The 27,382-nt window shown below is 42.3% G+C and overlaps 1 protein-coding gene across 2 annotated transcripts in view; it reads right to left on the bottom strand.

The window, feature by feature from the left end:
- The window catches only part of SKI (SKI proto-oncogene), a 108,447-nt gene extending 82,646 nt beyond the window's left edge, over window positions 1-25,801 (bottom strand). Inside the window, exons 1-2 of one of the 2 annotated variants that reach the window (XM_074161571.1) lie at window positions 24,066-25,070; window positions 23,481-23,482 (exon numbers count right to left, since the gene is read on the bottom strand). In XM_074161571.1, coding sequence (XP_074017672.1) covers window positions 23,481-23,482; window positions 24,066-24,977 — 914 coding nt within the window. In that variant the 5' untranslated portion in view covers window positions 24,978-25,070. Of the gene's footprint in view, window positions 1-23,480; window positions 23,483-24,065 lie in introns of both variants that reach the window. The other variant, XM_074161572.1, reaches the window with a different exon arrangement.
- Window positions 25,802-27,382: the final 1,581 nt, after the last annotated feature.

The following is a 27,382-nucleotide window of genomic DNA, read 5'->3' as shown; positions in this document are numbered from 1 at the left end:
AGCAAGAGCTGTACCGCTGGATCTCACAAAAAGGTCTACAGAAAAATAATACGTAGGTAGTTTGACGGAGCCTTCCTAGGCCCCATACCCACAAGGACTGCATACTCAGAATAACTATATTTTTCTTTTAACACAGTGCTAATTAGAGAAGGAGAAATTTGGTTTGGCACTTTCTCTTCTGAGGATGTCAACAGCTTCTGAGGACAACACTACTTGTCTCTTCCACTACCTAAATTCAGAGCAACCACAAGCCTGTAATGAGTTGCGTGTGAAGGCCAAGGTGAGGAATCGTCTTAGCACCTTTCATACATACTCATAAAGAAACAACAATTCTCAGCAATAATACAATCCTGTATATATGTAAAATGCTTCACTAAAGTCCTCTTAACACCCCTGTTGGGCAGGGAGGTAAACATTGTCAGTCCTGTTTCATGGAGAAGTGACTTGCCCAAGGTCACCCAGTTAAATGGTGTCAAGAGCTGGGACTATAAAAAAGTTCTCTTGACTCAATCTCCTGCCCTGCCTACTAAAGCAGAATTACCTCCCTGCACCCTGGGTAATAACACAGGGAGGACAGTTCCTTCCCCACCACCCATGAACAAGTTATACCTAGCAAACACCAAGTAATTCCAGAGGAGGAATGAATGAACTCCTGTGTAGTTAGTTCCAGGAGCTGATCCAGTCCAGGCCTGCCCACGAACATAAGGAAATTCTTTCATATACACAGGAAGAAGACAGACAGACAGACTAGGAAGAAAGACAGATGCAAAGTGCTACATATAAAGCTTCGCAATCTCTAAATAGGTGGTAAAACAGATTGACCGCCCCAAGAACTGAGCTGCCTCAATAGAGATGTAATTTTTAAAGTACATCAATTTCTTGCTAAACTGACTTACCCTGCAAAGCCTCCAAGGTGTGCTTGTGGCTTTAAATATTTTCCTGTAGCTGATTTGAAGGCAAGAACAGACATGATCTCCAAAGCATCCTCCGATATGCAGTTGGGGGGGGGGGAGGGAAGGGGGAAGGAGGAGGAGGTGAATACTGTAGCTAACTGAGAACTGTCAGATTGTGTTTGCCATCAAGGAATGCCATTTCCCAATGCCTGAGTTTAACTCTGGAATGAGATGCACGCTGCTGCTGACCCCTCTACTGACATTCTATAGACTCCCTTATCTCATCAGCCCCTGAGCATCCCATCCTCACTCCTCCGCGTTCTTGTTCCCAAACTGTCAATCTCTCTGCAATGACTCACAAGGTTCTGAACCCACCATTCGCCTCTGTGAGTCTTACTATTTTTTCATACATGTCCTTCTGGTTTAGATTGAGAGGCGCCTTATTCTTTTTAAACGTTAAAAACAAAATTAAAAAGAATCACTGAAAGCAATATGCCCTCAGCACAACAGCCTCCCTGAGAGCACTGCCTACTTCAAAGAAAAACACAAGAATCTAATTCTGCTTTCCAGTTAGAGTGCTGTAAATTAGGAATAATTCGACCGAAGTCAATCAAGCCACAACCATTGTAACAACCACTGTGACCAAAGGTGAAGCAGGGCCTGCCTGTGGGCAGATTTCAGGAGTGACAACGGATTAGAAAATATATTGCAAGGGTGTATTAAAGTTTAGGTCAGCTTTACGCATTCCCTATGTACTCCCCTTACAACCCACTTAAAACTAGGATTTTCTTTACCTACATTATAATCATCATCATTATATATGACATTATATGACATACGAGTTGTTTATGCATTTACTAGATTAGATATTCAGAAGCAGTGGTGCAACCACCACCTGGGCATTACTAACACTATTCTGAGGAAGGTGGAGTGGTTCGAGATTGATGCCAACCAAAATTCCAACACAGGCTTCGTTCGTCATACCTGCGTGGCATGGATGCATCATCCATCACGGACGGCTTCAGTTCTTTACCTTCTGTCACCTCATAATTCAGATTATCCCATATTAAACCAAAGGCTCACTTAAAACAGCATTTTTAAAACTGATAGAGTTCAGCAATTGGTAATGGAACTGTTTTTATGCCTTCTCATCCAATCCCAGTGCACAGGGCAGGAAGAATGGAATAAAGTAAAACACATCTCCCACAAAATGTTATTTAGATGCTTTGATATCCCTTAAACTACTGAGTAACTTGCCCAAAATGGAAAGAGTTAAAGGAAACCCAGCATGCTTATTTTTCAGAGAGCACAGAACCAAACACAAACATGCACATCCATACGTTATTGGATTTGCTGGTTTAATCAGCAAGTACCAGTGACTCAATTAGCCTCTTAGCAGTGCCTAAATGCCACTAATTCAGCCCGCTGGCTGCTGCAGCATACATATACAAGCTTGTCCCTTCAGATTTAGCGGTAACAGCACCGCTATTCTTCTCATGACAGCACTAGGGGCCCAGACAGTCTCCTCCTCTCTCTCTTTCTCTCTGTTCTGCCAACCACACAGAAAGAAAAGACCCCAGGGCTGACTGTGTGTGAGCGTTGAGTAGGAGGAAAAAGGAAGAGGGAGACACTATTTCTATTCATTTTACAGCTTCATCCATCAAAAGCCTTTCTAAAAAAATGAAAAATGCATTCCCAAAAGCTCATGGTTTAGAGCAACAGCCTAATAAGGTGTTAAAGAAAAGATACTGACCTGATCTTTAGGAGCCACATCTACTACACAAAAGTTTATCAAATTAGAGAAGCCAGGGCTGAAGAAGTACTATTTGATTCTATCTAATTCACACACCCACCATTCCTAGTCTGTTCCTTATATTGTTTGTTTTTAGGATAAAGCACCAACACATAAACCATACTTTTAACTGAAACTTTGGCAATCTCAAATGATAATACGTAACGCTGGTGAACAAACCAACCAACCCCGACCTGCTTTTTCTGTACACTCAGCAGCACATTTGTTCAGTTAATTTTTGTGGCTCTCCCTTATATAATGGCTAATTTTCAGGCAGATTGATTCCCTGGTGAGTTGTTGCACATTGTGCAGCCATAAAAGCACTAGTGACAGTCAAAGAAGGTGACAGGAACAGTAGGCTGGTGTTAGGGCAGAAGCCAAAAGGAGTTTTGGCAGCAACTAGGTATATGTCAAATTAAAGTGACCATGCAACTACAGCTTCAAAAGTATTGACTCAGTATGAACAAAATGTGCTGTCAAAACACAACGTGTCAGAACTGAGCCCATCAGATCTATTTTACTTGATGACTATACATAGAATTACAGGTCCAGAGAAACACAGGAGATCTCCGAGGAGGAAAAAAAACCTTTGATAATTAACTTACAATGTGGAAAGCAGAGCATTGTTATCCAGAAAACACAGCAAATGACACACAAGCTCTTCTCGCTCTTCCTCATAATCCTTCTCATCACTTAAAAATGAAGGCTCATTAAAAAATGGTCAAAGGTGCATTCACTCTAGATTTGAGTGCCACAACATTTGCAAAAGAGGCAATACTGCTTTAAATCCTTCCCAGCAGCTTCCCAGCTGACAATCACTTGGCATCCAAAGGCTAGGTAGGAGCTTGGCAACCACACAGGATTTCTACAACAATATTTGTAACATAAAATGAAACAAACAAACAAAAAAGAATACCCCTTTCAAGTACTAGACAGTAAACAGGCCTTGCACTCCCACTCCCCTTTCCTCAGTAATATTCAGCAGTTTAAAATAAAGATGTACCAAAAACCACCAGGGAACCCAGGGAATTCATTAACTCTCCAGTATTTCAGTTCACCAGTCTCTGATTTCCAATCAGCTGAAACTGGTAAGTCATTACTTCAGCTGCAGCCCAGGTCAGAGGAAAGACTAATCTCCCACTGAAAAAGCTGCCAGATTTCAGGCTCAGGATGAATGCAGGGGGGGTTTGGAATATCAGGGGCTAACGAGAATGCAGTATCTTAATTAAGGAGAACCAAACAACCTGTCCCGACAAACAAGGACATATACTCAGTTTGCATAAATCAGTGTTTCTTAGTAGAAGCCACTCCATCCACACAATATGAATTCTGTCAATAACATGGCAAAAAAGTGACCAAGTTTCCTATTCTTGTATGTATGCTTGGATTTGATACCTTGTTTTGAGATGATCAACGTATAAATTATATGTATCCTCCACACCTACCACCCAAAACCTATCACAAATACCTAGCTATCATCTCAATACAAACAGATACTGCCAAGACTACTCCAGAAGCAACACTAGCAGAGTTCATGCTACAGAACTGCCCCCCCTGCGCACAAAAGCCCCCATCATCTTTCCTGCACAAAGGGAGAGGAAACTGTTGCCTCTTTGGGGAACTCCATGGGAAGAGTGTGCAGGGACAAAATCCTGCTTGGTGAATCCTAGGAGCCAAGCACAGCTTCTAAAAATGGTCAAAGATTTGCACAACTCTGTCTGTGCTGCTGTGTCCACTGACCACATCCCTGCTCCTTTCACTGCCCCTCTGGTAAACCCCTTTATACCCCCATAAAGCCCCAAATCTGCTCCCAGAGCACCCCATCCACCAGGAATTGCTGTTCCTCCTGTAACTTCGCCTTTACACAGACAGCAGAACAAGACAAGCACCTCTTTGTAGCAGGTTTTTGTTTGTTTGTTTGGGGGCTGGCATTTTGTTTGTTTTGGGTTTTTGGTTTGTTTTTTTTAATAATCGGAGCTCAACCACCCAGGGTGCAGGTAAACTTCAATGTCAGGATACTTTCTTTTTTGAAGCTGCCACAGAAATTATAAATCACAGCCTGATACTCATAAAAGCTGCACTTCCCCCAAATATTGTAGTGAGCAGGCCAGACAGAGAAGTTCAACCCAAATGAAGAGAGATCACAATCAGATAAAATGAAACTGAAGACTGTTCAAAAACATTATCTTGAGTAGGTGATGCTACTGCAGCTTATGGACATTTTGTCTTCCCTCGTCAGAAAAGCTGGCTTGCTAATTTATGGGCAGAGTGGGAAAAGCAGAGGGATACAGACAGACACAGAATACTTAAAACAGGCCTCAGAATGGAGACAAAGCTCCCCTTTCACCTCCTGCTGCTATTTACCATCTGGGATTCTGAAAAGGGGGTGATGGGTAGTTTTGTGATAGGTTTGGCAAGGGGCAGGACATTTAGGATTTTCTATGTGTAAGGAGGTCATGTGTCAGCGCCTTCGCAGCACATGGGAACACTACCCAAAAGAAGGTTCAACAAAAGGGTTGCCCTGGCTGAACTGGAAAGAAATTCTATTTAAAAATATCCTGGCACCAATGCAGGATCTTAATAAGATTAATAATAAATTTGAAGAAAGTGCCTCCAGAACCTAGCTTGGAAAAAACACAGATAAAATTATGGAACGAACACATCCAATTAAAAGGGGGATGGTATTTATTATTACATTTTTAGAAGGGTATAATATTTAAAAGTGAAATGAAAATTCTGAATCACAGCATTTACACTTCTATTTGGAAACCAAACAGGTCAGTTGACTCCATGTTTTTTGTTAACTTTTGCTTTCTTGATCCCCTTAGATTGCAATTAGCAAACGAGACCTCAATGGGATTATATAAAATGTACTGCAACTCTGTGGAAAGGGAGAAATACTTTGTTATTACAGTATTCTTTGACATTTCCACTAGAATTTGGGGTTGGGGTGCTGCAGATCCAGCAAGGACTGAAATCATAAGTGTAAGAAGTGTAGTATTTTTTTTTTCCTTCTTTCTAATATAGCTTTGTTTCACAAAAGCAATTTAAAAAAGCAGTTATATGAAATGAGGAGTTCTGGTTTAGAAGTGTTTCTTCTCTTTTCATAAAAAGAATTATTAATAGGATGAATTTTGCATCATATGGTGCTACAGTAAATCTTCAAACAGGATCCTTTAATCAAAGGACCTGAAGGAAACATGAGCATCCCAGCCTTTTGCCCAGACTGGGTGTCTGCTGACTAAAGCATTTCTAACAACCCTGCTACTGCAGACTGTAATCTGTCCATTAAATTATTTAAAATCTATACTCTACAACATGCACAGATGCAAGAACTAGTCACTAGAAGTAATGCAGTACTTTCTTATCCATGTCTCTCAAACTCCTGGGTGGTAGAAAACCATTTTCAAGTCTAAAAGCTTTAAACTGAGGATGTCACTACTACACCTTTAACTATACAGTGAAGTTAAAGGCAGTTTGTGTGTTGTGAAAGACAAATGAGCAAAATTTCTAACCGTACGGATGGAAAATCAAAGAGTTATGTCAGATCCTAAAGAACACATCCTTTAAAACAATCACGGGATAATACCTGTAAATCTGTGGTGTAGAGGACTCTAAGTGCAAATATTGTTCTTGTTCCCCCATGCACGTCCATGCCCACATGCACCCACCCAGAACTGGAGCCAAGCAGCAATAAAAGGAATCCCAATCAGGGTATTGCTGTGAGACACAGCCAGATGGACACTTTCAGTCCATCAGAGAAAGGCTCTTCAATGTATCAGAGTTCACGATGGCTCAGTCCAACAGCAATGGAGTCAGGCTGCAATAAAAACCCTTCTACCATAAAAGCCACGCTACCTTTCATCCCAAGAAACTCCTGGTGAAGCCACACAGCACCAGATGGGCTCCTGAGTGTTCATTTAGGCAGACCCTGCTCAGCATCCTGCCACCCAGCACTCTCCTTCCCCGACTTCCCAAGTACTCCTATTGTGTCCTCTTCAAATTGCAGGAACAAGCAGTGGTTGACCAGAACGAGAATGGGGTCCTTTAACGAACCATGGGATCACTGACTGCGTTGTACAGCTGCTCCAGGGAGCAAGCTTCCTTTCTACTTAATAATGGCAGGTTTGCAGATACAACGTCCAGCATGCAATGCAAGCAGAGTATCCAAACGCTTAAACCCCTTCCCTTACTACCCGAGTACTGCCTAGAGATACTTTAAAAGAGAGAGGAGGTGGCTGTTTCTCTGAACTTTCATGTAAAGTGCAATATTTAAAATAACGCAGCTGGGGGGTCAGGGAAGCTCTTTGTACCAAACCAGCACCTTCCAACCCAAATGCTGCATTAGAGCACGGTGCTTCATGGCAAAACATCCTACAGACCTTTCATGAGTTATCACTCCTGTTTGTTCGCGTGCATTTGGTATCCTGGTATTTGGCAGCTTCAGGAGAGGAGGCGGGGAGCGAGGAAGAGAGAAATACCTACAGCTGAGTGTATGAAAGTCAGCCAGGTTCCTCTCTAGAGCAGTGTGTCTGAATGACAGACAAAAAACTTTGCTCTGCAATTCCTATCTGACTGTGATGTATCTGCTATCATTGGGATAAATACTATTTGTTGATGAAAATGGGTAGCAAAACAGCAGAAATGCACCCAGTTATACATAAAATTGTAATGTGCCAGGGATCTTCGTAGCTAGATCATCTGCTGTGCTGAGCCTGAGGGAGAGAGGGTCACATACTCCTATCTGTCCTGGGATACATTCAGATGTGATTTGGGATTATTAAGGGAGGAATTTATAGAAATTAATCTCATTTCCTCTGTCTCTTAGGTTTTTGCCTTAATTCTACCATTCCCAGAGATTCTCACACTGGGGGCAGGGAAAGGGGGGAATTAAAGCGAGAAAGGGAGGAACAGAAGAGCCAACATGTAGCTGGAGCCTAGATGTTCTAAATTAGATGGTCCTGGGCCAGACTATGGAGGGATCCATTTGGACTCAAACTATTTTTCTTGTGATTTCCCCATCCAAAAAACAGATCGGGCCTTTTGAATAAAGTATTTTTTCAAAAATAGTCTCTTGCTTTGGTTATCAATTCAAGAATATGAAGCAACCATCAATATAAAACTGAGAAGCAATAAAATATGAAACTACAGTAATCAATAATATGTCTTACAGTCTTGATGTATATGTAAGTCAAGAGCGATGATACAGTAATGGGTGATACCACATCGTTCCAGAGCACATTTTCCCACCCTTAATGTTTCTAAGAAACCAAACCCAAGGCCACAAACCAGCACCATCCTGCTACACAGATCAGAACGATAGGGATGGCCACCCGAGTATCACAGTTACGGTGCCGCTTCCATGTGCTCAGATATTCCAAATGAGAAGGTGTGAAACAAAAAACCATCACGTTTTACACTAGCAGGAGAGTATTCTTGTTTGTATTAATACCAAGTTACTTCTATCACTGCAACCCCACTGACAGAGCAACATCCTGATGTTCTGCAGTGGTGCAGAAAAGCAACTTTTCTGGACAGAATATGAAAGAAAAGCAACCATTTGATATAATGCCAACAACCATATTAGGCCATTACACAGATACTACTATAACGTGTCATCCAGCTACAAAGAACAACAAATAAATGGCACTTCACTCCAAATTTTAAGTACAAAAATCCTTAATTTTTTTTCTTTTTTTAATATATTGTCCTACCCTGAGACAATAAACATCATTTTGCTTTGTCCCCCCAGCTTTGAAAAGAGCTTTCTAAATAGAGAGAGGCACACACCCAGAAGCAGTACAAAGGTCAAAGCACGGGGCAATACCCAGTATTTGAAAATGTTACCAAAAAAAAAAAAAAAAACCACCCTAAAAAAAAAAAAAAAATCACAGTTTTGATAGTTCTGTGGGAAAAAAAAAAAAACCTTAGCAAATTTGCAACAAAACTGTTAAGTAATTAAGGCAAGACACTTCACACATGAACTTAAACTGCTAATTAAATCCCCCCTGCTTAATTGACTAGATTTGCATATCATTCAGTGAGGAATGGGAAAGGCTTGGGCATTACACGAGTGCTTCCTTGTGCAGAAGGCAGCTAAGTGTAATAAACTACAGGTAATAAGAAAAAGCAATGACAGTTTCTGAATGAAATAAAAATTTTAAACTAAGATTTTGAACATTTTTCTGTGAAGAACATTAGAACATAAATTATTCCAGTCAGTTACTATTCCAACAGTAATATTCACAACTCCAGCAAGTGTTTTCTATCCATGCTGACTGCTCCCCTACTGTAACCAGTGATCACTACTGTCTGCTCATATATACAGCTCGCAGTTACTCCCAAGAACGGGTTTACATGCAAGAGAGTTCATTTCTGCTTTAAAAAAAAAACCCAAATACCTTCATTTCAATAACTGTAGGAGAAAAAGTATCAATGTCTGCCCCTCTCTGCCACTAAACTTAGTGTGAATTTAAAGAAAGGTTTGAGAAAACTCAAAGACCTGTAGCAGAAAAAAAAAAACCTTTGACTCTAAGATCAAGGAGAGTCAAGGAAAACATGCAATTATCTGCCAGCTACATTGTTCATAAATGACATAAAGTGTGCAGGATGAAACTAGTCTGTCAAAAGCCCTGCTCCAAAGATGTCAGATTATGATTTTTTTATATAAGTGGATAAGGATTCAGAGTCAAGAGCAAACCCCCCCACAATATAAAATGGACTCATTGTTTCAGGCTGCTCAATAGACACAGGCAGACGTCGCAGCAAAAGCTAATACCTGCTCACATTTGGGAGGTTACCACTGTAGAAATGACGGTAACACAGTTCCTTTTTTTTTTTTTTTTTTTTTTAAAAGATGAGGTTCTACAGCATTTGAAAATGTTGTGCAAGAAAATGAGTCCAGCACACAAACCAGAAATCTGCCAGGATGGCAGTACAGCACTTCCTTCTGTCTCTGAATGTTGTTCTTGTGGGACAGAGATACTTTAGCAGTTGGAACTTGTTACTATTATTAAATTATCAACTTCTATAATTTCTGTTCTTCTAAATTAGAGAAAGAATACGAAAGACATTTGGCTTATTTATCTCGAGGAAAAAGGATTTTATACACAGCCACCAATAAAAACATCAGAATGCTTCTGATGCCTAGGGCTGTACCGCTACTAAAACAGGATTATGTGAGATCGCCATCAAGTTTACTACTTGTAAAAAATCCTGAAAAGGGCAGTTCTATGAGTTGTTCCTTTTAATAACCTGCTTTTTCAAGTGAGGCTTCTTATTCCAATAATCCAAAACCAAACTTTTAAATCTAACAGCAGCCCCATTTATTCCAGAAATGGAAACAATCATGTCTTATAATATGTAAAATCTTACAAAGAGCAGCAAGAATGGCCAAAGGGTCAGCCTCGCATTGTTCATGCTGATAGAGATGCTGCTGATACCACTTCTACATCAACTACAACAGAGACACTGCAGCCCTAAGCCAGGACAACGCTCTGCATTAGTATTTGCTTTGATAAATAAGACTGCGTAATAAAATAGCAAGAGCTGGGGGGTGGTTGCATCTGCACTATACATTAAATAGGATTTAACACTAATCATTATTATGGTATCTGTAACGGGACCTATACAAGCATGGGTTTGGTTTTTTGGTTTTTTACCTTAAACCACTGACCTGACCAGGAAGGGGAACAAGGACCGCAGATAGCTCAGTAAAGTACAGTTGCCCTCCATACTTTGAGTGTTACAGAAACTTTTCCATCTGATTTTTGATGAACAATCACTGATGCAAAAAAAATTAAAAATTTTCAACACTGGACTCCTCATTTGCTGCACGGATTTTACTGCTCCCAGCTGAAGCAACATTGTGTTAAGATCGGAAAAGCTCCTTTTTTTCCTTTTGCTAGATCCCTTATTAGGCCAAGCAGGAAAAACTTAACTGCAATGAAATGACACACAGATAACAACTGATGTGAGCAACTGAAGAATCAGAGCCATTTTTACCTTAAAATCTCAGAAAGAGGAGAGTAGATTGTAACAACGATTCTCACTGAGCTCATGACTCTGTTGTGGAAGTTGATATCGCATCAGTTGACAGCACATTCCATTCACAGATATCAATAAGGAGATTTTATTTATATCTCAATTTGTATCTTAAAAGAAAAAATAAAAATTCATCCTTTATCTCATTTTTAAAAGGTTCTGTAAGTCTTTGAAACATTAATATTCTCCCTAACAAAGCCAGCAGCTGCTCTGCCAGTCTGTGACATGGATGGTTTTGTTAAAAGGTTTTCATGTGGGTTTTTTTTTTTTTCAGTTCAGTGTGCTTTGCATATGAAACAGGACATTTCCCCACCCTCCACCCCCATTCCCTCCTAATCCAGAAGGGACCTCACTTCCTCCCTCTCAAACAAGCAGCTCATTCAGCAAAAGGGAAATCCCAAGATGCACTCGGGCAAGGAGCCCACAGAAGGAGCCTGGAAAAAAAAAAAACACAACACAACAAACCAAACAACAAAAACACCACCAAAAAAAAAAAAAAAAAAAGCTACCAGTGTGTCCAAAACAGCAGGAAGAAGAGCAACTGAGCTGGTAATTATGAACTTACTTCTGCAAACTACTACTTTAGGACATGGATCTGCCATGCCAATCATTTAAAAAGTTTTTCCAGGGTAGCAATTCCGTTTTGGCCCCACAGTAATATATAACCCACAGAACTGCAGTTCTCCCCTGCCAGAACAGAAATTACAGAAAGCCAGTTTGGAGAATCTTTTGCATGATTACCGAGGTACATTTAGTGGGGTGAATCTGGAGCAACTCAGTTGTTACTTTGCAATTACAATTTGTTTCTGTTTTTAAAAAGAAAACAAAAATCAAGCAACCTTTTCTTAGTTAAAAATTTATTTGAAACAGGATCCATGTGTCCCCGTATTTCTCTTCCCTGAGACCTAATGCTCACTTTGTGGCATCCAAACTGTCCACAGCAATTAATTCTGATGACACAGGGGACTATGATTTTGACTCAGGGAGTAAAAAAGTTCAAAAGAGAGGGGGTCTAGTTAATAAAAGAGATTTTTTCCCAAGAAAAAAAAAACACACACAAAAAATACAGCAACTTCAATGAAAGGGTTTTTACATCTGTCAAGATGGGATCCAGCTGCTCTTTAAGGAGAACATGAATGAACATCCCTCTTAGAAACAAAAAAATATATTGTTTCATTAGTGTGAATCTACTGAAATAAAATCAAGTTATCATAAAAGAAAACTGCACCAATAAATTAGTCTAGCTAACGAGGGCAAATTTGATAAATTTTTAGAAACCTAAATTATAGATCTGCATGAGTAGAATTTAAATGTAGAAATAGACTTCTGAAAATACAGCCTCCACTGAAATCCCATGAATTACTCTAAATCTTCACTTGTAAAATCTCAGCAGAATTTGACCCTCAAATTCTAACTAGAAGCTGTGCAAGTGATTTCCACTCTAAGACACATTTTGATAAACTTGGACCAAGTCCATTGACTTCACTGAAGTCAAACCACAGAGTAAAACGTTGCCTCAACGACCTTCCCTGAATTAAAGCAAAGCACCAGGTCCAATTATGATTATACTTCAGAGTCTTTTTTCAAAGAAGCTCCTGTTTCTTCCATTTACTTGAATCAGTTCCTGGCATGGTTTGCACAACAGCGCAACTACACTGATGTCAAGTGGATTATTCGTCCTGCATACCGGGCAAAATTAACTGATTAAAGACCCTCAAGGTCTAGACCACAGAGTCATTGAAAATATTATCTTTTTTCTATAATGGTATAAGTTAAACATCATCTATGCATTTATAAATACAGAGATATAACTACACAGTAAAGCAATTCAGTAGTAATGGAACACCAGCTCTGGTTGTTCACACAATACTCAGCAATGATGCCAGGGGAAGATATTTTGCTGTCAACTTCCCCACGTACTGTCGCCTCAATCCGGGCCAGTCCGGCTTCTCCTACAGCTACACTTGAACTGATGAAGCTTTACCAACTCAACCAAAGTCAAGCGAAACAAAGGGAACGCTGCAATTCCTTCTTAGCAATTTCTGTCTCGTTGACTCATTTTGGTTTTTAAAGAGCGGACGGTCCTCTGGTTCATAGAATTAGAAGCTGCTATCAGAAAAAACCTGAAACTACAGGTGGGGCAATAACCCATCGGCCACTATTACCAGTAACCTGGTCAAAATATGAAACCACAGCTCATACCCTGGCTCCTCCCTCTTCCTCCAGGGTAGTGTGCATGTGTCCCTTAACTGGGAAAAGATATGTAACATTTTTCATCCTGAGCACTGAACTGCTAAACTCAAAATAAAGCCAAGCGTGAAGATCTGTACAAATGCAAATGTCCCAAATGCCAAGACTAACATTTCTAAAACCTAATTCAACTCTTTCATTTCTTAGCTGCAGGCCGTTTACTGCCACTCCTTTTTTCCACCCAAACAAAAGACGAAAGGGATGACTCAAAGCAACTTGAATTTCAAGCTAAAGCCACAAAGCACTGAATGCCTGATCTTTAATATTAAACAGGTGTGCAGATGATATTCATTCAAGCCTCATCACGGCTAGGTTAATTGTTAAAAAACTGCAAAAAGACTAAATTCACTTAAAAGACACATGGAAAAGTTAAGCAATGCTATAAATAATGATGCAAGTCATACGGTAAATATAAGCAAATAGTAGTGACAACACTGCCAACTCCCTCTACCCCTTTCTCCCTCCAAATCACTAATTTTATTATATAAAATTGTGAATGCAAAGAAAAATTATATAATCTAAAATATAAATTATAATAAAAATATATTTTTTTCCCTTCAGAATTTAGTAATGTTACACACACAATCTTTGCTTTGGAATCAACAGGGCTAAAGAAGGATCAATGAATCCACTATAAAAAAAGATTTTCACATAAATACGTTTCTAGAAATTAAGTTCTTAGAAAAGGAACTCCTAATTTGCTACACTGTGAGGGCCAAAGCCTTTGAACAGTAGCTCTGCACATCCACTGAACAGGGCACTTTACACCACTTCGCCACTTATATCACTATCTACTGCTGAATATGCTCCAAAGATTATTTGGCTTCACTGGTTTTGCAAAAAACTACACTGTTGTGGGAAAAAAAAAAAAAAAAAAAAAAAAAGAAAAAGGCAAAAAGCCAAACTAAATCTACTAAATCTTTGAATATATTAGTGCAAGGACTCATTCTATGTCATGTTTCATATTAGTGAATGGATGGGAACAAAGAAATATCAATAATGGACCTAATGCTGCAGTCTGTACTCTTTTGAATCTGATTTACTTCTCACAGCAGCTCTGCACCACTCTAAATACATTTATTTCAAAGGAATATTTCTAAATCATACCAGCATGGGTGAGATAATTCACACCCACTGAATAAACTGAAACTGCTAGTGGGGAGTTAAGAATGGCAAATTCTTCTTTCTTTTTTTTTTTTTTTTGAATGACACTCCATTATCTTTCAACGGATAAATTTTTCATCTCTAGAATGATGGCACTTTAGAAAAGCATGCTTTACATACAATTTCATGAGGAATTCTTAATAACAAAAGTGTAAATCTGAACTCCGTTACATCAATGAAGGTTACTGAAATCACCATTGTAGCCTTAATATTGTCTATTTTCTGCCTTTCTAGCCCATCATCACTCTGTATAAAAGCTATAAAACTTATTTTACTGCTATAAATATGTAAACATGAACAATCTGGAGGATTTTTGGTTTGTTTTTTTTTTAAAGACACTTGTCAAAAAAAATATAGGATCTAGAGAAATTTAATACTTACAGAGGGCTTTTTAATTATTTAAAGTAATTCACTGCTTATAATTGATACTACTACAATCTCTGGTTTAGCAAGCAGCAGGATCTCCATGCAACCTGTATTTTTTAATACTCAGCAGAATTCATTTTGTTGGCTAGATGCTGAAAACAGCACCTACAAGCATTACATACACAGTCCAAGAGACACCGCACTCCAGTATTACATAATAATAGAAATCAAATTACTCTCATGATCCCCTTTCTGCCATCTGACCTGAACAGACGGCTCTTCAGATCTGTGCAGCTCTCCCCGCCCCCTCCCCCCCCCGAAATCGATAAGGGCTGTGTGCGTAGGTCAGCTGCCAGATTTGGGGCTGCAGGACACAGACACACAAATAGCCTCACGCAGAAGTTCACATTTAAGCAAGAAGTTACTTTGGCCTCTTCAAGTTCAATAAATGCACTTGACTGCGGTCGCTTTCTTCTCCTGTGTTAAGTCACACAAAACAGCTTAGTTTTGCTGGAAAGCAGCAGGAAAGTTTTTACTAAATGGTCAAAGATTACTATGAGCGGCGTTACAGAAATATTTTGGACACTTTTTCTTCGCTAGCAGAATTAGAAAGGCTCACCGTCATTATCTTCTCTTGAACGATAATAAAGGCAACGTTCTTAAAAAAGGAAAAAATCTAAACATTGATTATCTTATTGCTGATTTTAACAGTACCACTGGCACGCGGCACTAATGCAGATATACATTACAAATTCTGCAGACCCCTGGCCAGAAGAGTGCCCAACTGATTCTACTTGGGTGTGAAGAATCAGCGCCTGTAGCACAGGTAATGCAGGAAGGGGAGGGGGTCAGAGGCTTCATAAAAACGCAGGCTATGACAGTGATATGAAATGGTTTTTCTTCCAACCCTAACAGATGTTGTCCAATTAAGGATGCAAATAAATCACCCTCTGCATTGCGAGTCAGAAAACACACACATAAAAGCTTTCTAAATACATTTCAGTTTAAACTTGCATAATTCTCCCAGTGGAGAAATCATCTTCAACTTATGTAATCCTTAGAAAGAGACATTATTACATACAATTCTGTGCCACTAAGAAACAAGGAAGAGACATCTCTAGAAAAAAGGTGCACCCACACACAATTAATTAGATGGGTGTGGAGGGAACAGAGGGGAAAAGCCGTGACAGGGATGCAGAGACCAGAGGCTGCTGTTTCCACAGAGACTGGACTGTAACCAAGCTCAAGGGGCTGCTCCCCTTTCACCAGCCAGAACTGTCTGTTATACTTAACCCAGACTTCCTAACACTTGATATCCTGTCTGCTATTTCAATGCCCTTACTCAATGTTTCAGACAGACATTACACAAACTGGCTGGTGAAAAGGGTTGAGAAACCAAGAAGCAATCCAAGTCAATGACCTTATTCTATAAAATGATACCATTGACTGAGCAGAGGATGAAGAACAAAGCACAGGGGTATGTGTCTTCTGAATATATCACTGACATCTTCCCTAGGAAGGGACAAGCACTAGGCTGTATCTTATTTTGTTAATGTTGCTGCTGTCTTTTAATCCTTAAAGCCTGAGCAATTTTTGTGGTTTCAATGCAACTGATTCTCATACCAAAACAGAAACAGCTCCAATTTAAAAAAAAAAAAAAACAACAACAAAACAAAACCAGAAAACCAAACATAAAAGTCAGATTTTCTACAAAGCATGTGCAAAGGTAACTGTACATAAATCAATACATGATGAAGCCAGAAACCAAGTTATTGATTAGCTCCTTTCCTGTTTATCTCCAGCATACGGAATGATGCTGCAATTTCCACATATACACAGAATCTCTATCCTCATGTACGTCTTCCCTGACTTTTTAAATAAGACTGTTAAAACAAGTAAAGACTATTTAACATGAGTAACGGTGGTAGGGCCTGGCCCATCTAACAGAACAAGTGACTATTCAGCTTATCAGGTTGTTTAATATTCACCCACTGCTTGGAGAAGCCCAATTTTATGTGATAGCAACCAAACCATAGACGAAGCCAACCATAAGTGCTCCCCACATGGGAATTCCCATTGGCTTCCAGAAGAGCTCTCCGTCCATGAATCACTGACAGCATCAGAGCCTGAATTTGTATCAGTGTTTTTGTTACTTCATCCAACCAAAAGTCAAAGCAAAATAACTAGCTCAGTGCAGAGGGGCCAATCTCCAGGAGCCACCAGGTTTGCCCAATCCAACAAGACAGGCACACGCAACGAGCTGCACCTGCACCCCATACAATTCTGAGGCCAAGTTTATGGTCCTTGAATTTGCATCAGAAAAAAAAAGGCTGGCCCTTATCCCAGCTTCAGACACATTTCCTCATCAGTAAGAAAATAAAATTACCAAAAAAAAAAATATATAAATTGACAAACCCTAAATACAGGAACAAAAAATTAGCTATCTACCACAATCTTAAAACTCAGTCTTGCATGTAGCGACCAGCAGACAAAATCCTTTCAGCCCGAAGCCAGCTCCCAGTTGCAGAAACTATTGCCCCGTTCAGTAAGATCCATCAGGACCAGAGCACCATCAAACATCTATGAAACAAAAACATCGTTAACGAGCAAAATGAAAATACTGCAGTAGCAGAACTACAGGTTCTGCTCCCAGCTTTAGCACAGGCCTGTAAATGCCAGGTAAGGCCACAAACTCAATGAAGCTACTTTGTCTCACCACCAGTATATTCTGGTTCAAAATTTGTCCCTCTGTTCCACGACTGCAAGTGCTGCCAGTCAACACACAGGAAGAAGTCTGATACATATACAAGTCTGCTGTGGTTTGCGGGTGAACTGGTTCCAATTACCATGCCGGCTGATTGCTTGAGTGAGAACTGTAGAACTAGCCCCAAAGCCCCAAACCTTCAAATTAACCTCGTATGTTCCAGGAGATATGGGAACAGGTGATTTTAGTAATAATCTGAGTTTGAATCTCCACACTGACAATGACATGTGAAAGACAGACATGGCTACACAAGGTGTAAATAAGGAAGGTAAGGGATCGGAGCATCTTTTCAGAGCAAACTTGCTTCTCTGTAATTATTTTCCAAGAACACATACTGAGTGTTTTAGAGACTGAGTGGAATACCATTTTAAAAAGTGGTGCAGATTTATTAGTGTGTATTACCCAGATTCAGAAAACATACGCAAACAAATTAGGTATTATCTAATAAAAATGTATCGTTCACACACATACTATAATTGACAAATTTAAAACAAGACCACGCTATATTACTACATTTTAAAGTAATGCTTCCTGTACGTGAAGATCAATTTGGATTAAGTGCTCTACGGCCACTCAGCTAAAATAGATTAGCCCAGTAATTGACAGTACTCTATCGATAGATTCTCTACAATTCAGTCCAAGTTACTTTTGTCTAAACTCTAATTTCTTTCCACGAACGCTCGGTTGGATTTAGCGTAACTGCTCCATGTCAATTTCCTCTAAATAAGAGTTACAGTGTCAAGTTTAAAGTTTCGGGTTTTTTAAAAAAACAAACAAACAAGATGTGCATGTCAGAATTAAAATATTTTCTGGCTAAAGAACTGCACACATTGAGACACAATCCTCTGTGTGATGGCAAAGTAGTCTGGCCAGCTAATCCAGCAATGTGAGTTCCAATCATCAGTTATCACCAGTAACAGCCAGCCCACTCCTTATTGTAGTCAGTACCATTCAAACCCCTTAACTTTAGCAAATTACCTTTGCTAACAGACGAAAATAACATAAGTTTTCAATGTTATTTCAATTTCAATGTCTAGATACCCAAATCTTGCTTGGGCTCAACCACTGAGACGTAGCGCTAAAGTTCCCCCTGTTCTAGCAGCGCTGAGAATCCAGGAAGGTGTAGATAAGGTACAAGTGGCTGCCAGAATTTTAACCGCTGCGCTGTCTAGACATGCTCGGAGCAGCCTCATCCAGACGCCTCCAGATGCTTTTACAACACTGATCTAAAGACACCTCTCAGCAAGTGAAAACACCCCCTCCTTGGTCAGTGAGCTCAAGCGAGTGATAACCGTGCTCATGCCCTGGCAGCGAGACCAGGTGTCAGGCTCCTAACACATCCGAAAAATAAACTGTGTTTACATGCATCTGCAAAGCACGCTACTGTTTGGGCAGAACATACGCCCAAGCCCGAAACCAGAGCAATGGGGAGGCGAGACAGCCCAGACAATGAAGGGAGAGGCAGATGTTGAAGTATTTTAGGCAGTGATTTTCAAAAGAAGAGATTGCATATAATTCCCTCCCTAATTCAAGAGGTCTGAATTCAGGAACTTAGGAACTATTCTGGGGCAACAGAGCGCCACAGTTGACTCAACATCATTAGATCATTATTTGCAGCATATTCTTTGTCTAACACACATGCACGTACCTGCTTCTTTGTTCTTGATCTACAACATCTGTAAAACTGTTTGCACGCTTGGGAAAAAAATGCTGATGTCTGCTTAAACACTGACATCTCTTCAGGTACACAGGATTTTGTTTAAGTGTGGTATCATTTTTGAAATTCAACTTTTAAGCTGTAGAAGGATCCTGAACTAAACTACTGCCTCAAGACTTTGCCATTTTTGTTTTAGAGACTTCCAAATTTTTACTGGAGAATCTCTAGTTCCTAAACATCACGTAAGAGAACGAATTACTTCATTGCTCCATGGAAAAGCAACTGAACCCTCAGTTTTCAGGCAGAATTTTCCAGGAGTATTTATCAAGTCAGCTTGTACCAAAAAGAAAAAATCCATCCAGTGGTCTGAACACCATTGCCTGTGAATAAAATCAGAATTTCTCTGCTATACCTACTATAGGCTATATACTATTAGCAACTAAAGAAGATTACAACTGCCAGGAGGCAGGACTTTAGGACACAGAAAGAGAAATATACACATTCTACTTCTACTACTGCAGCATTTCAGGTGGCCATACAGCACAGCACCTAAAAGTCCCCAGCTCCCCTATGGCTCAGGCAGGACTGCGCTATTTCACTTTCAGCAATTTTTGTTCTTTGATTTGGCTGCACACTTGACCTGGCTAAACCTCGCTCCAGCTGAGAAAGCTGCATGTTGTGGCAGCACTGGGTTGGTAGGCATTGTGAAATAAAGTGGGAGGCCTTCTGTGCTCATTTGTGTGTCAGTACCCAGAATGCTGCTTCTGGCTTCCAGCTACTTCATAGAAGTGCTGCTGGGACTTGAACCGTGGGAACACTGCAGTGCTGGCGTGTGTGGGTGTGTTCACACGTGTGCAAGGAAAGTTCCCTTATTCTCTTAGTGTCGGATCACATACAGTTTTGGTAACAGTACAGATGTCTGGCACACAGGTAGGAAATATGAAAGCACTGTCAAACGTTGCTCGGTTCAATATTTAAAAAAAGAAAAAAAGGGTTCAAGAGAGACAGACTCGAACCCACTCTCCTTTACTGGAAATAGCAACCAACAAAGCCTTCAGGCCTGCTTTTTGAACTAATTCAATGACAGCCGAGGCACACTGATGTTAAGAAACCAGAGAGCTGTCAGTCACACAGGAGTGGAAAGAGAGCATGAGAGACACACCAAGGCCATATCTAGCCCAGCAAGTGAACACTCAACATGCACCAGCTGCTGAGCTCAAGAAGAAGGCTTTGGCACTGAAAATGGATTTCTAGGACCCTGATTTGCAACTCTGACAGAGTATTCACATTTTAAATTTCTAGAAATACCCCAGAATGTAATGGTTGTGCTCCATATCAGTAACAGTGGATGAAGTGAGAAACAGGTAAGGAAACAGGACACCCGCTCAAGGAAAAGCCATGTTGGTGCATACAGTCTTTGAAAGACCAGAGAGAAAACAAAGCAGAAAAATATCCTGCCATAAGCATGCGAGAAGGTGGAAAAAAACTGCAAAGGATACAAAGGAAAATGGAGAAGTTATCATATGGCTCAAGAAAAGAAAGAGCTTTGGGAAGAAGCAAGAAGGTGGAGAAGCTTATGGGAGGTCAAATGATCATCCAAGGATGAACAGAGAGGATACAAAATTTAGTTTTAGAAGAGGGTAAGGAAAGTGGCTGAGGCCTCTATAGTTCCTGCTCTAGTGGGGACTCCAACTGTCATAGCTCCCTCCAGTTTTTGGTTCGGACCCTTTGCTGACTTCACACAGATCTAGACAAAAGCTTCTTCTGCAAGTGGCAAGACCAGGCAACACGCATCTTGTTCAACCAAGCAGGCTGCCTGAGAGACAGCATATCTGCATGTACGTATCCACCTCTCAATACAGACACAAAGATACGCACAATGGAGACCTGGTGTGTACAGAAATATATGTTGGGAATGAAGTATCTGGGCAAAGCTATGCCTTGTAGCAATACGCTAAAACCATACAAAGGGAAAAAAAGGAAAGAGGAGGGGGGGGGGGAAAAGAGACGGAAAAAAAGGCAGTTTTGCCAGTATGCTGAATCTGCAACGGGGGCTTGTGCCAACCCAGCTCCTGCATTTAAGTCAGACCCTTAAAAGGCAGAGCTGTGCTGGCAGAAATCTACATCCCTCATCACATAAACCTCATGAACACATACAAAAAGGTCAAAAAACTCACTGCTTCTTAAACAACCATAAAAGTGGTCATATGCATCCCATGCTACCAACATACTAACAGAGCCCCAGGGAAAACACAACACACAGAGCAATGTGTACACACGCACACATAAATAAATAAATTGTGAAACTGGTAAAAACCCCACTCTTGAAAGTAGAAGACCGAATATCTGAGACAGCAGATTACAGCACACAACACACACAAACACCTCTGTATAAAACAGAACAAAGCTATGCAGAGATCTACATCAAAAAGGAAGACCACCACAAAGACACATATGCTTCACCCTTTCATCCAGAGACAGACAGACACAGAGCCCAACAGACACACAAAACCCACACAGACTGACAGTAATTAACACAAACACACAGAGGCAGACATGGGACCATCCTTTCATTTCCTTACTAGGCATCTAAACTTTACTCCTGTGTTACTTGCCCCTGGCCACAGTCTACCAATCTTAGAGCCTGATTAAATCTCTCCGTAATTATCTGCACACACTGCTACAACACAAATGACCTTAGCATATGATATCCGTTGGCTAAGCCCAATGGAAAAAGACTTCAGAAAAAGGAAGGATAAGCGTACAAAACTCTGCCAGCACTGCCAGGGGCTCCTCAGGACTGCACCACATTAATTGGAGGGCCCTGAAGACAGCTCAAAAGCCTTGAAACTTAAGCCCAGTTTTGCAGAGGATGTAAGATAAAGCATTCTTTTTTCACATCTATCCCATCCTCTGGGGACACACCACACTGTTCCTTCCCATCAAACTACTCGCCACCTGCTCAAATGAACCTATGCAGGAGACTTAAAATTTTATGATGACAGAATTTTGACTAAATTTTCTGCAAAATAGATGGCCACGATTTCCTTACATAATTTTTGCTGTCCACTATTAGGTATCTTGAATTCACTCTGCAAGAAGTGCTGCGCTGCATGCAGATTTTGGAGGCTGGGGGAAGAGCGTTTGCCATGTTCTGAACTAGGATCTATTAAAAGGTCACCAAAAAAAGTCAGGCAAAGCCAAGATTTAGTAGTCTTTTCTTGTTCTCCACCTCCAACCTCACCTGGGGTGTTGGATAAATCATACAACTGAACAGAATGCCGTAAAAGCCTTGTAAGAAAAGGAAAGCACACCCCTACTAACATTCATTTTAATTAAAGTCTGGAAACGACCAGGCTAGGGACACAGTACCTTTCTGGAGCACGAACGTGGAGATTTCTTAATTTTGCTTCCCAAACGAAACATGCCCTAGAAAATTAATTTCCCAAAATGAAAAACGCATTCACTTTCAGAACCGTATTCTCCTCTCACAGACATTCATATACATCTATCCCACCATTCCATCTTAGCACATGACTGACGGAGAATAGACAAGCCATTAAAAACACATCCACCTCCAACCATGGAGATAATGTGGCTCATTACAGCCCAGCTTTGTCACAGCGGTTCTGACACTCAAGCGGGAGGAAAAGGAGGGGTGAGGACAAGGACTGAAACGGGGGCTGAGCACAAGAGCAGGAGAGAAACTGGAACTTGAACGAGTGAGACTGTACTCCTGCATCAAAAAAAACGCAGAGGCAAATCAAATGGGTTAACTAGGCCTCTTAGGCCAGCTGTGGGAATTACTGCATCGTTTGCACAGGATATTTTAAAAACTCTGGGCTTTGTTTGGGTATTTTTGTTGCATTTTTTACAAATAAAAGCTTTATTTAAGTCTGAGCTTGTGTCTGCTCCTTTAAATGGGCATTTGGTTAGGTAATTAAGGATTTTACTGAACATTCTCAGTGGGCTTTAAATGTTGCTTCGCTTTTTGAGGCTTGTGTCATTGCCCTTCCACTCCAGACACAGAAAACCAAAGAAAAGTTCACAAGTCTCTGGGAGATGAGGCAGAATCCAACCAACAAACCCGCAGCGTAAAAATCAGTAGGAAAGAGTTTGCTTTAACCTTGGGGGGGGGGGGGGGGGATATCGGGGTGAGGGGAAGGAGCAGGAAGCAAATTGCTCATCCCCCAGCCAGCCCCACCATCGCCAGCGAGCCAGACATCCTGGTGTCTGTAAGCAAGTCCTCAAGGCCTTGTGGCACTGCTGCCCATTGATCAGGACTGGTGCCAGATGCCAAGGCAGCCTCCCACCCACACACCAGGGATTCTGGGATCTAAAGGCAGTTCAGACTGAAAGAAAAACAAAAGACACCTGAAAAAATTGTGCTTTAGCTGTCTGGCTCAGCACAGCATGGCATGGCATACCTTAAGAAGCTGCTGCAGCTGGCCCTAGACAGATTCATTTACTGAATGTATACATAATCCAATATACAAAAGCCTGTCTGGTGGGGAGATCCAGGCTCCACAGGGATACTCTAAAAGCAGAGACTTCTCCATTCACGTTCCACGCACCTAATCCTAACACCAGTAACCTGCATTACTGTCGCGATTTTTCTCTTAGCAGCCACATTTTATTCCAATGCAACCATTTAAACAATTTAGCACCCACCTCCATCCCTGGCGGCATGCAGTCGAGCAGAATATTGTATACATTTGCATCTGGAGTGATCAGTAACTGATCGATTTTTCTGGCTTCTTCCTTGGCTTGACCCCTAACTGAAGCTCTTAAAGACCCGAAATCACATAGTTCCTGCTAGAGCCTGCAGTAGCGTGCTGGGTTTCAAAGATCAGGTTCCATGCACAGTAAGATATGCAAACACACATATATAACTTAACCAAACTCCAACTACCGTGCTCGGAACACAACTGGAGAAAAAAAGGTGCCATCTCAAACACTGCTCGGCTACATTAACACACACGTGGTGAGAATTAAGAACACGATTAGATTGCTAAATGACTCAAAGGCGAAGCAGCTGGTAACAAACCGGGTATATCGATGGATGTCACCGAAATCACAGAAAATTCCTTTTTTCTTTCTTCCCCCACCCCCGTTAAATTTAAAGGCATCACTTACCCTGGGGGCTTTCCTCTTATATTTGTTGTTATAGTCAAATTTTTCTTTCATTTCATCTAAGAGCTGGCCCAGTCTAGCTTTCTCCTCTTTCCCAGTGTAATCCTGGCTGAGGAGGATATAGGATCTCCAGTTTGCAGAGTCAAAGCCCCAGTGGCAAGTCCTGTTTTCCAGAGATTTGTGAGAGTGGACCACAAATTTGTGAGGTGGGTACATAAGCCTGCAGTCCAAGCACTGGATGCAGGCTGCGCTGGGGTTACTGTAAAGCTCTGGCACCAAGAGTCCCTTACACTTCCCAAAGCACTCATGATACACCTTAAAGCTCTTCTCTGTAAGCTCCAGCTCAATTGTGCTAGAGAATTCCTTCTTGCAGTGGGGAGGATAGGTGCCACCATAAAGCAAGGCGTTACAAAGCCTCTCAGCATCAGTTTTAGTGATGAGCCCGCAGGAAGGAGCAGAGAAGGGCAGGATGCCCATGACTTTGAGGATTTCCAGCTGGTCAGCAGTGCATCTGGAGCAGTAAATGTGTAGCTCATCACACACCGAATTAATCTGCTGCAGGGAGAAGTCCCTGAGCACCGAGTTCAGGATCTGGGGCAAGCAAAGCCGCTTTTCTCCACCCACCACGAAGCAGGAGATGGTTTCCCCTTCCAGGATGGTCTCACACCTCTCCGTGGACCTGTCCGAGGGCATGAAGAAGGGACCAGGCATTACCGGAGGAGGCTGGATGGGGGGCAGATGCAGTACAGGTTCTGCTGGGTCTTTGCCATTGTCTTTCTTGTACATCTCCTGTGCCCATCGTGCTGAGAAAGCAGCAGGGCCACCCAGGGAGCTCATGGAGCTCAGATGAAACTGTTCCAAGGTCTTCTGCAGTCCTGGATGAGGCTGGAAGCTGCTTCTACTTACAGTCTCCATTTTTTAGTTTCTATTCCCAAAACAAACAACAAAAATCCCCAGTTATCTTCCACCCTGGTAAAAATCCACTTAAGGGATTTTTTTTTAAGAAAAAAAATATGAACAAAATAAAACAACCCACCCTAGTTCTTTTTTCCTCCTTCCCACTCAGGTTTAACAATCCACTAAGGAATAGGAAATAAATCCTTTTGTATGCGTGTCTCTCTCTTCTTTCTTTTCTCTTGATTCGTTACAATTTCAAAACCTCCAAGTCTCCAAGCTGCCCCGATGGAGCACAGAGTCACGCCAAAAAGAGGTCTTCATCCGAGCACTCACCCCCTCAGCCAACCCCCCAGGCAAACCAATCCCGCCTCCCACACCTCCACCACACACACACACACACACTCACTCACTCACACACACACACGCCACCCACAGAAATACAAGAAGTCTGTGCCACGCTCCGAGAACCAGGGGCTCAAATATGTTCTGGCGGCTGCTGCTTCTCTGCAGTAATCACCCTTCTGTCCATATCCACCGAAAGGAAGGCGCGGGGGAGGAAAGTAAAAAGCAGGAGGAGGAAGAAAGCTTGGTCTGTGGAAAGGAACAACGGAGAAGAAAAGGAAAAGGCCCAAATCTCTGGCACTTCCAAAACGGCGCGGGGGCTTCGGACGGGCGATAAGCAGGCTCCCTTTCCCCCTCGTGGTCCCTCAGCTTGATCTGGGAGGACTCCTCGTCTTTCGGTTCGCCTTTCTTCCCTTATTTCTCCCGGTCTTCTCGGCGTGCCGTGGGGAGCCGCGGTAACAGAGCGCACATCCTCCCAGCTCCTCTTTCCAACAGAGACTGAGAGTGCCTGAGAGCTGAGCTAATGCAGGCTGGCTCAGCCTCCCTCACCACCACCACCACTACCACCACTCCTCCTCCTCCTCCTCCTCCTCCTCCTTCTCCTCCTCCTCCCCCCCTCTGTTTGTTGGTGTCTGCCTCAGTCATTGAATCCCAGCCAAGAATGTGACCAACTCCCCAGGCCGGGCTCTTCCAGGAACAGCGGCCGCCTCCCCCCTCCGCTCCGCGCCGCGCTGCCGCACAGGCCGGCGCGCAGCACGGCCCCGGGCGGCAGCCGGGGTAAACTGCTGGGTTCACGGACCGCCGCGCCGCCGAGGAGGGGCGGTAGGGCGAGGGCTTTTTTTTTTTTCTTTTTTTTTTTCTTTTTTTTTTTTTTTTTTTCCCTCTCTCCTCTCGCCGCTTTTTTTCTGGGCAGCGGTAAAAAGGGAACGGGCGATAAACGCGTCCGCCTCGCGCTCGCACGCAAAGTGCCAGCACGTCACAAAAAAAAAAAAGCTGTCCGCCGCAAAACCTGCGAAGTTCAACTTCGGGCACACGCCCCGCTCTCTCTGAGCAGAAATCGCAGGCGTACAACGATGATTTATGGTCGAGAGCGGCACATCCTCGGCGGCGGCCCCCTGCTCTCGGACACACGCGTCACACGGCCCCGCTCCATGCGACGCCTGTCCGCCTGTAACACGTGGAAAAGGCGTGTGGCACAACCGCTACACAGGCCTGCGGGCGGCGGGGGGAGCTACCCGAGCCCTCGCCGAAGTAGTAACGCGGGGTCAGGCAAGATAGACCCGCATTCGTCGCAAAGGCGGGCGAGCGGGGCCGCGACGGGGGATTCCGGGGCCGGCGGCCGCAGGGCCCGCGCGCACGGCGCCGCCGGAGACGAGCGCCCCCTGGCGAGCGAGGCGCGGCCCCAGAGCCCAGGGCTCCCCGCGCGGCCCCGGGCAGCGGTTCCGCCCCGACACCACCGCTAAAATACTGTCGTTAACATTATTATATTAAAACGTTATCTGGAATGCGACGGTGACTTTAAAGCACTATTCGGAGTACACGGTCTCGCTGCGCTGAGTGGCGCAGAAATGGAGCATTCAGATAGTCTTGTCTGAAAGAGTTTACTGTCAGCGTAAAAGCAGAAAAACAAATAGAACGAATGTCCAAACACGGTTTGAAAGAGCACGCAGAAAACAAAAAGGTGGCGATTTACTCAGAATCACTGTAATAGGGCAGGGAGCGCAGCAAGCTCTGATATTTTAGTTGTATCTACATATTCTGAAATCCCCTCCGGAGTGAAGGACCGAGTGTCACTGAGCTGCAGAAGAGCTTTGATCTCACGCCTAAAGCAGCCTTTCCCCCCCGAGGAGCCCACTCTCACACACCCCACCCAAAGAGAGGAGGCAAGAGCCAAATCCACCCCTCCAAGTCATCCGTTGTGTCTTCACACGGCGAGAGAAGGCACTTAGAGAATCTTTACCAAATTCCCTTATTACAGAAAGCCACCGGTGGCAAGAAATTCCCTTTAAGTTTCTGTTTGTACAAAGTGTCGCACATGGATTTACTGAGCCACCAGTGGAATTTTTAGATATTACCACAAA

This window comes from Numenius arquata, chromosome 20 (assembly GCF_964106895.1).
Source record: "Numenius arquata chromosome 20, bNumArq3.hap1.1, whole genome shotgun sequence".
In the NCBI taxonomy this organism is placed as follows: Eukaryota; Metazoa; Chordata; class Aves; order Charadriiformes; family Scolopacidae; genus Numenius; species Numenius arquata.
The sequence above is the reverse complement of the archived record's forward strand: the minus strand, read 5'-3'. Positions and strand labels throughout refer to the sequence as shown.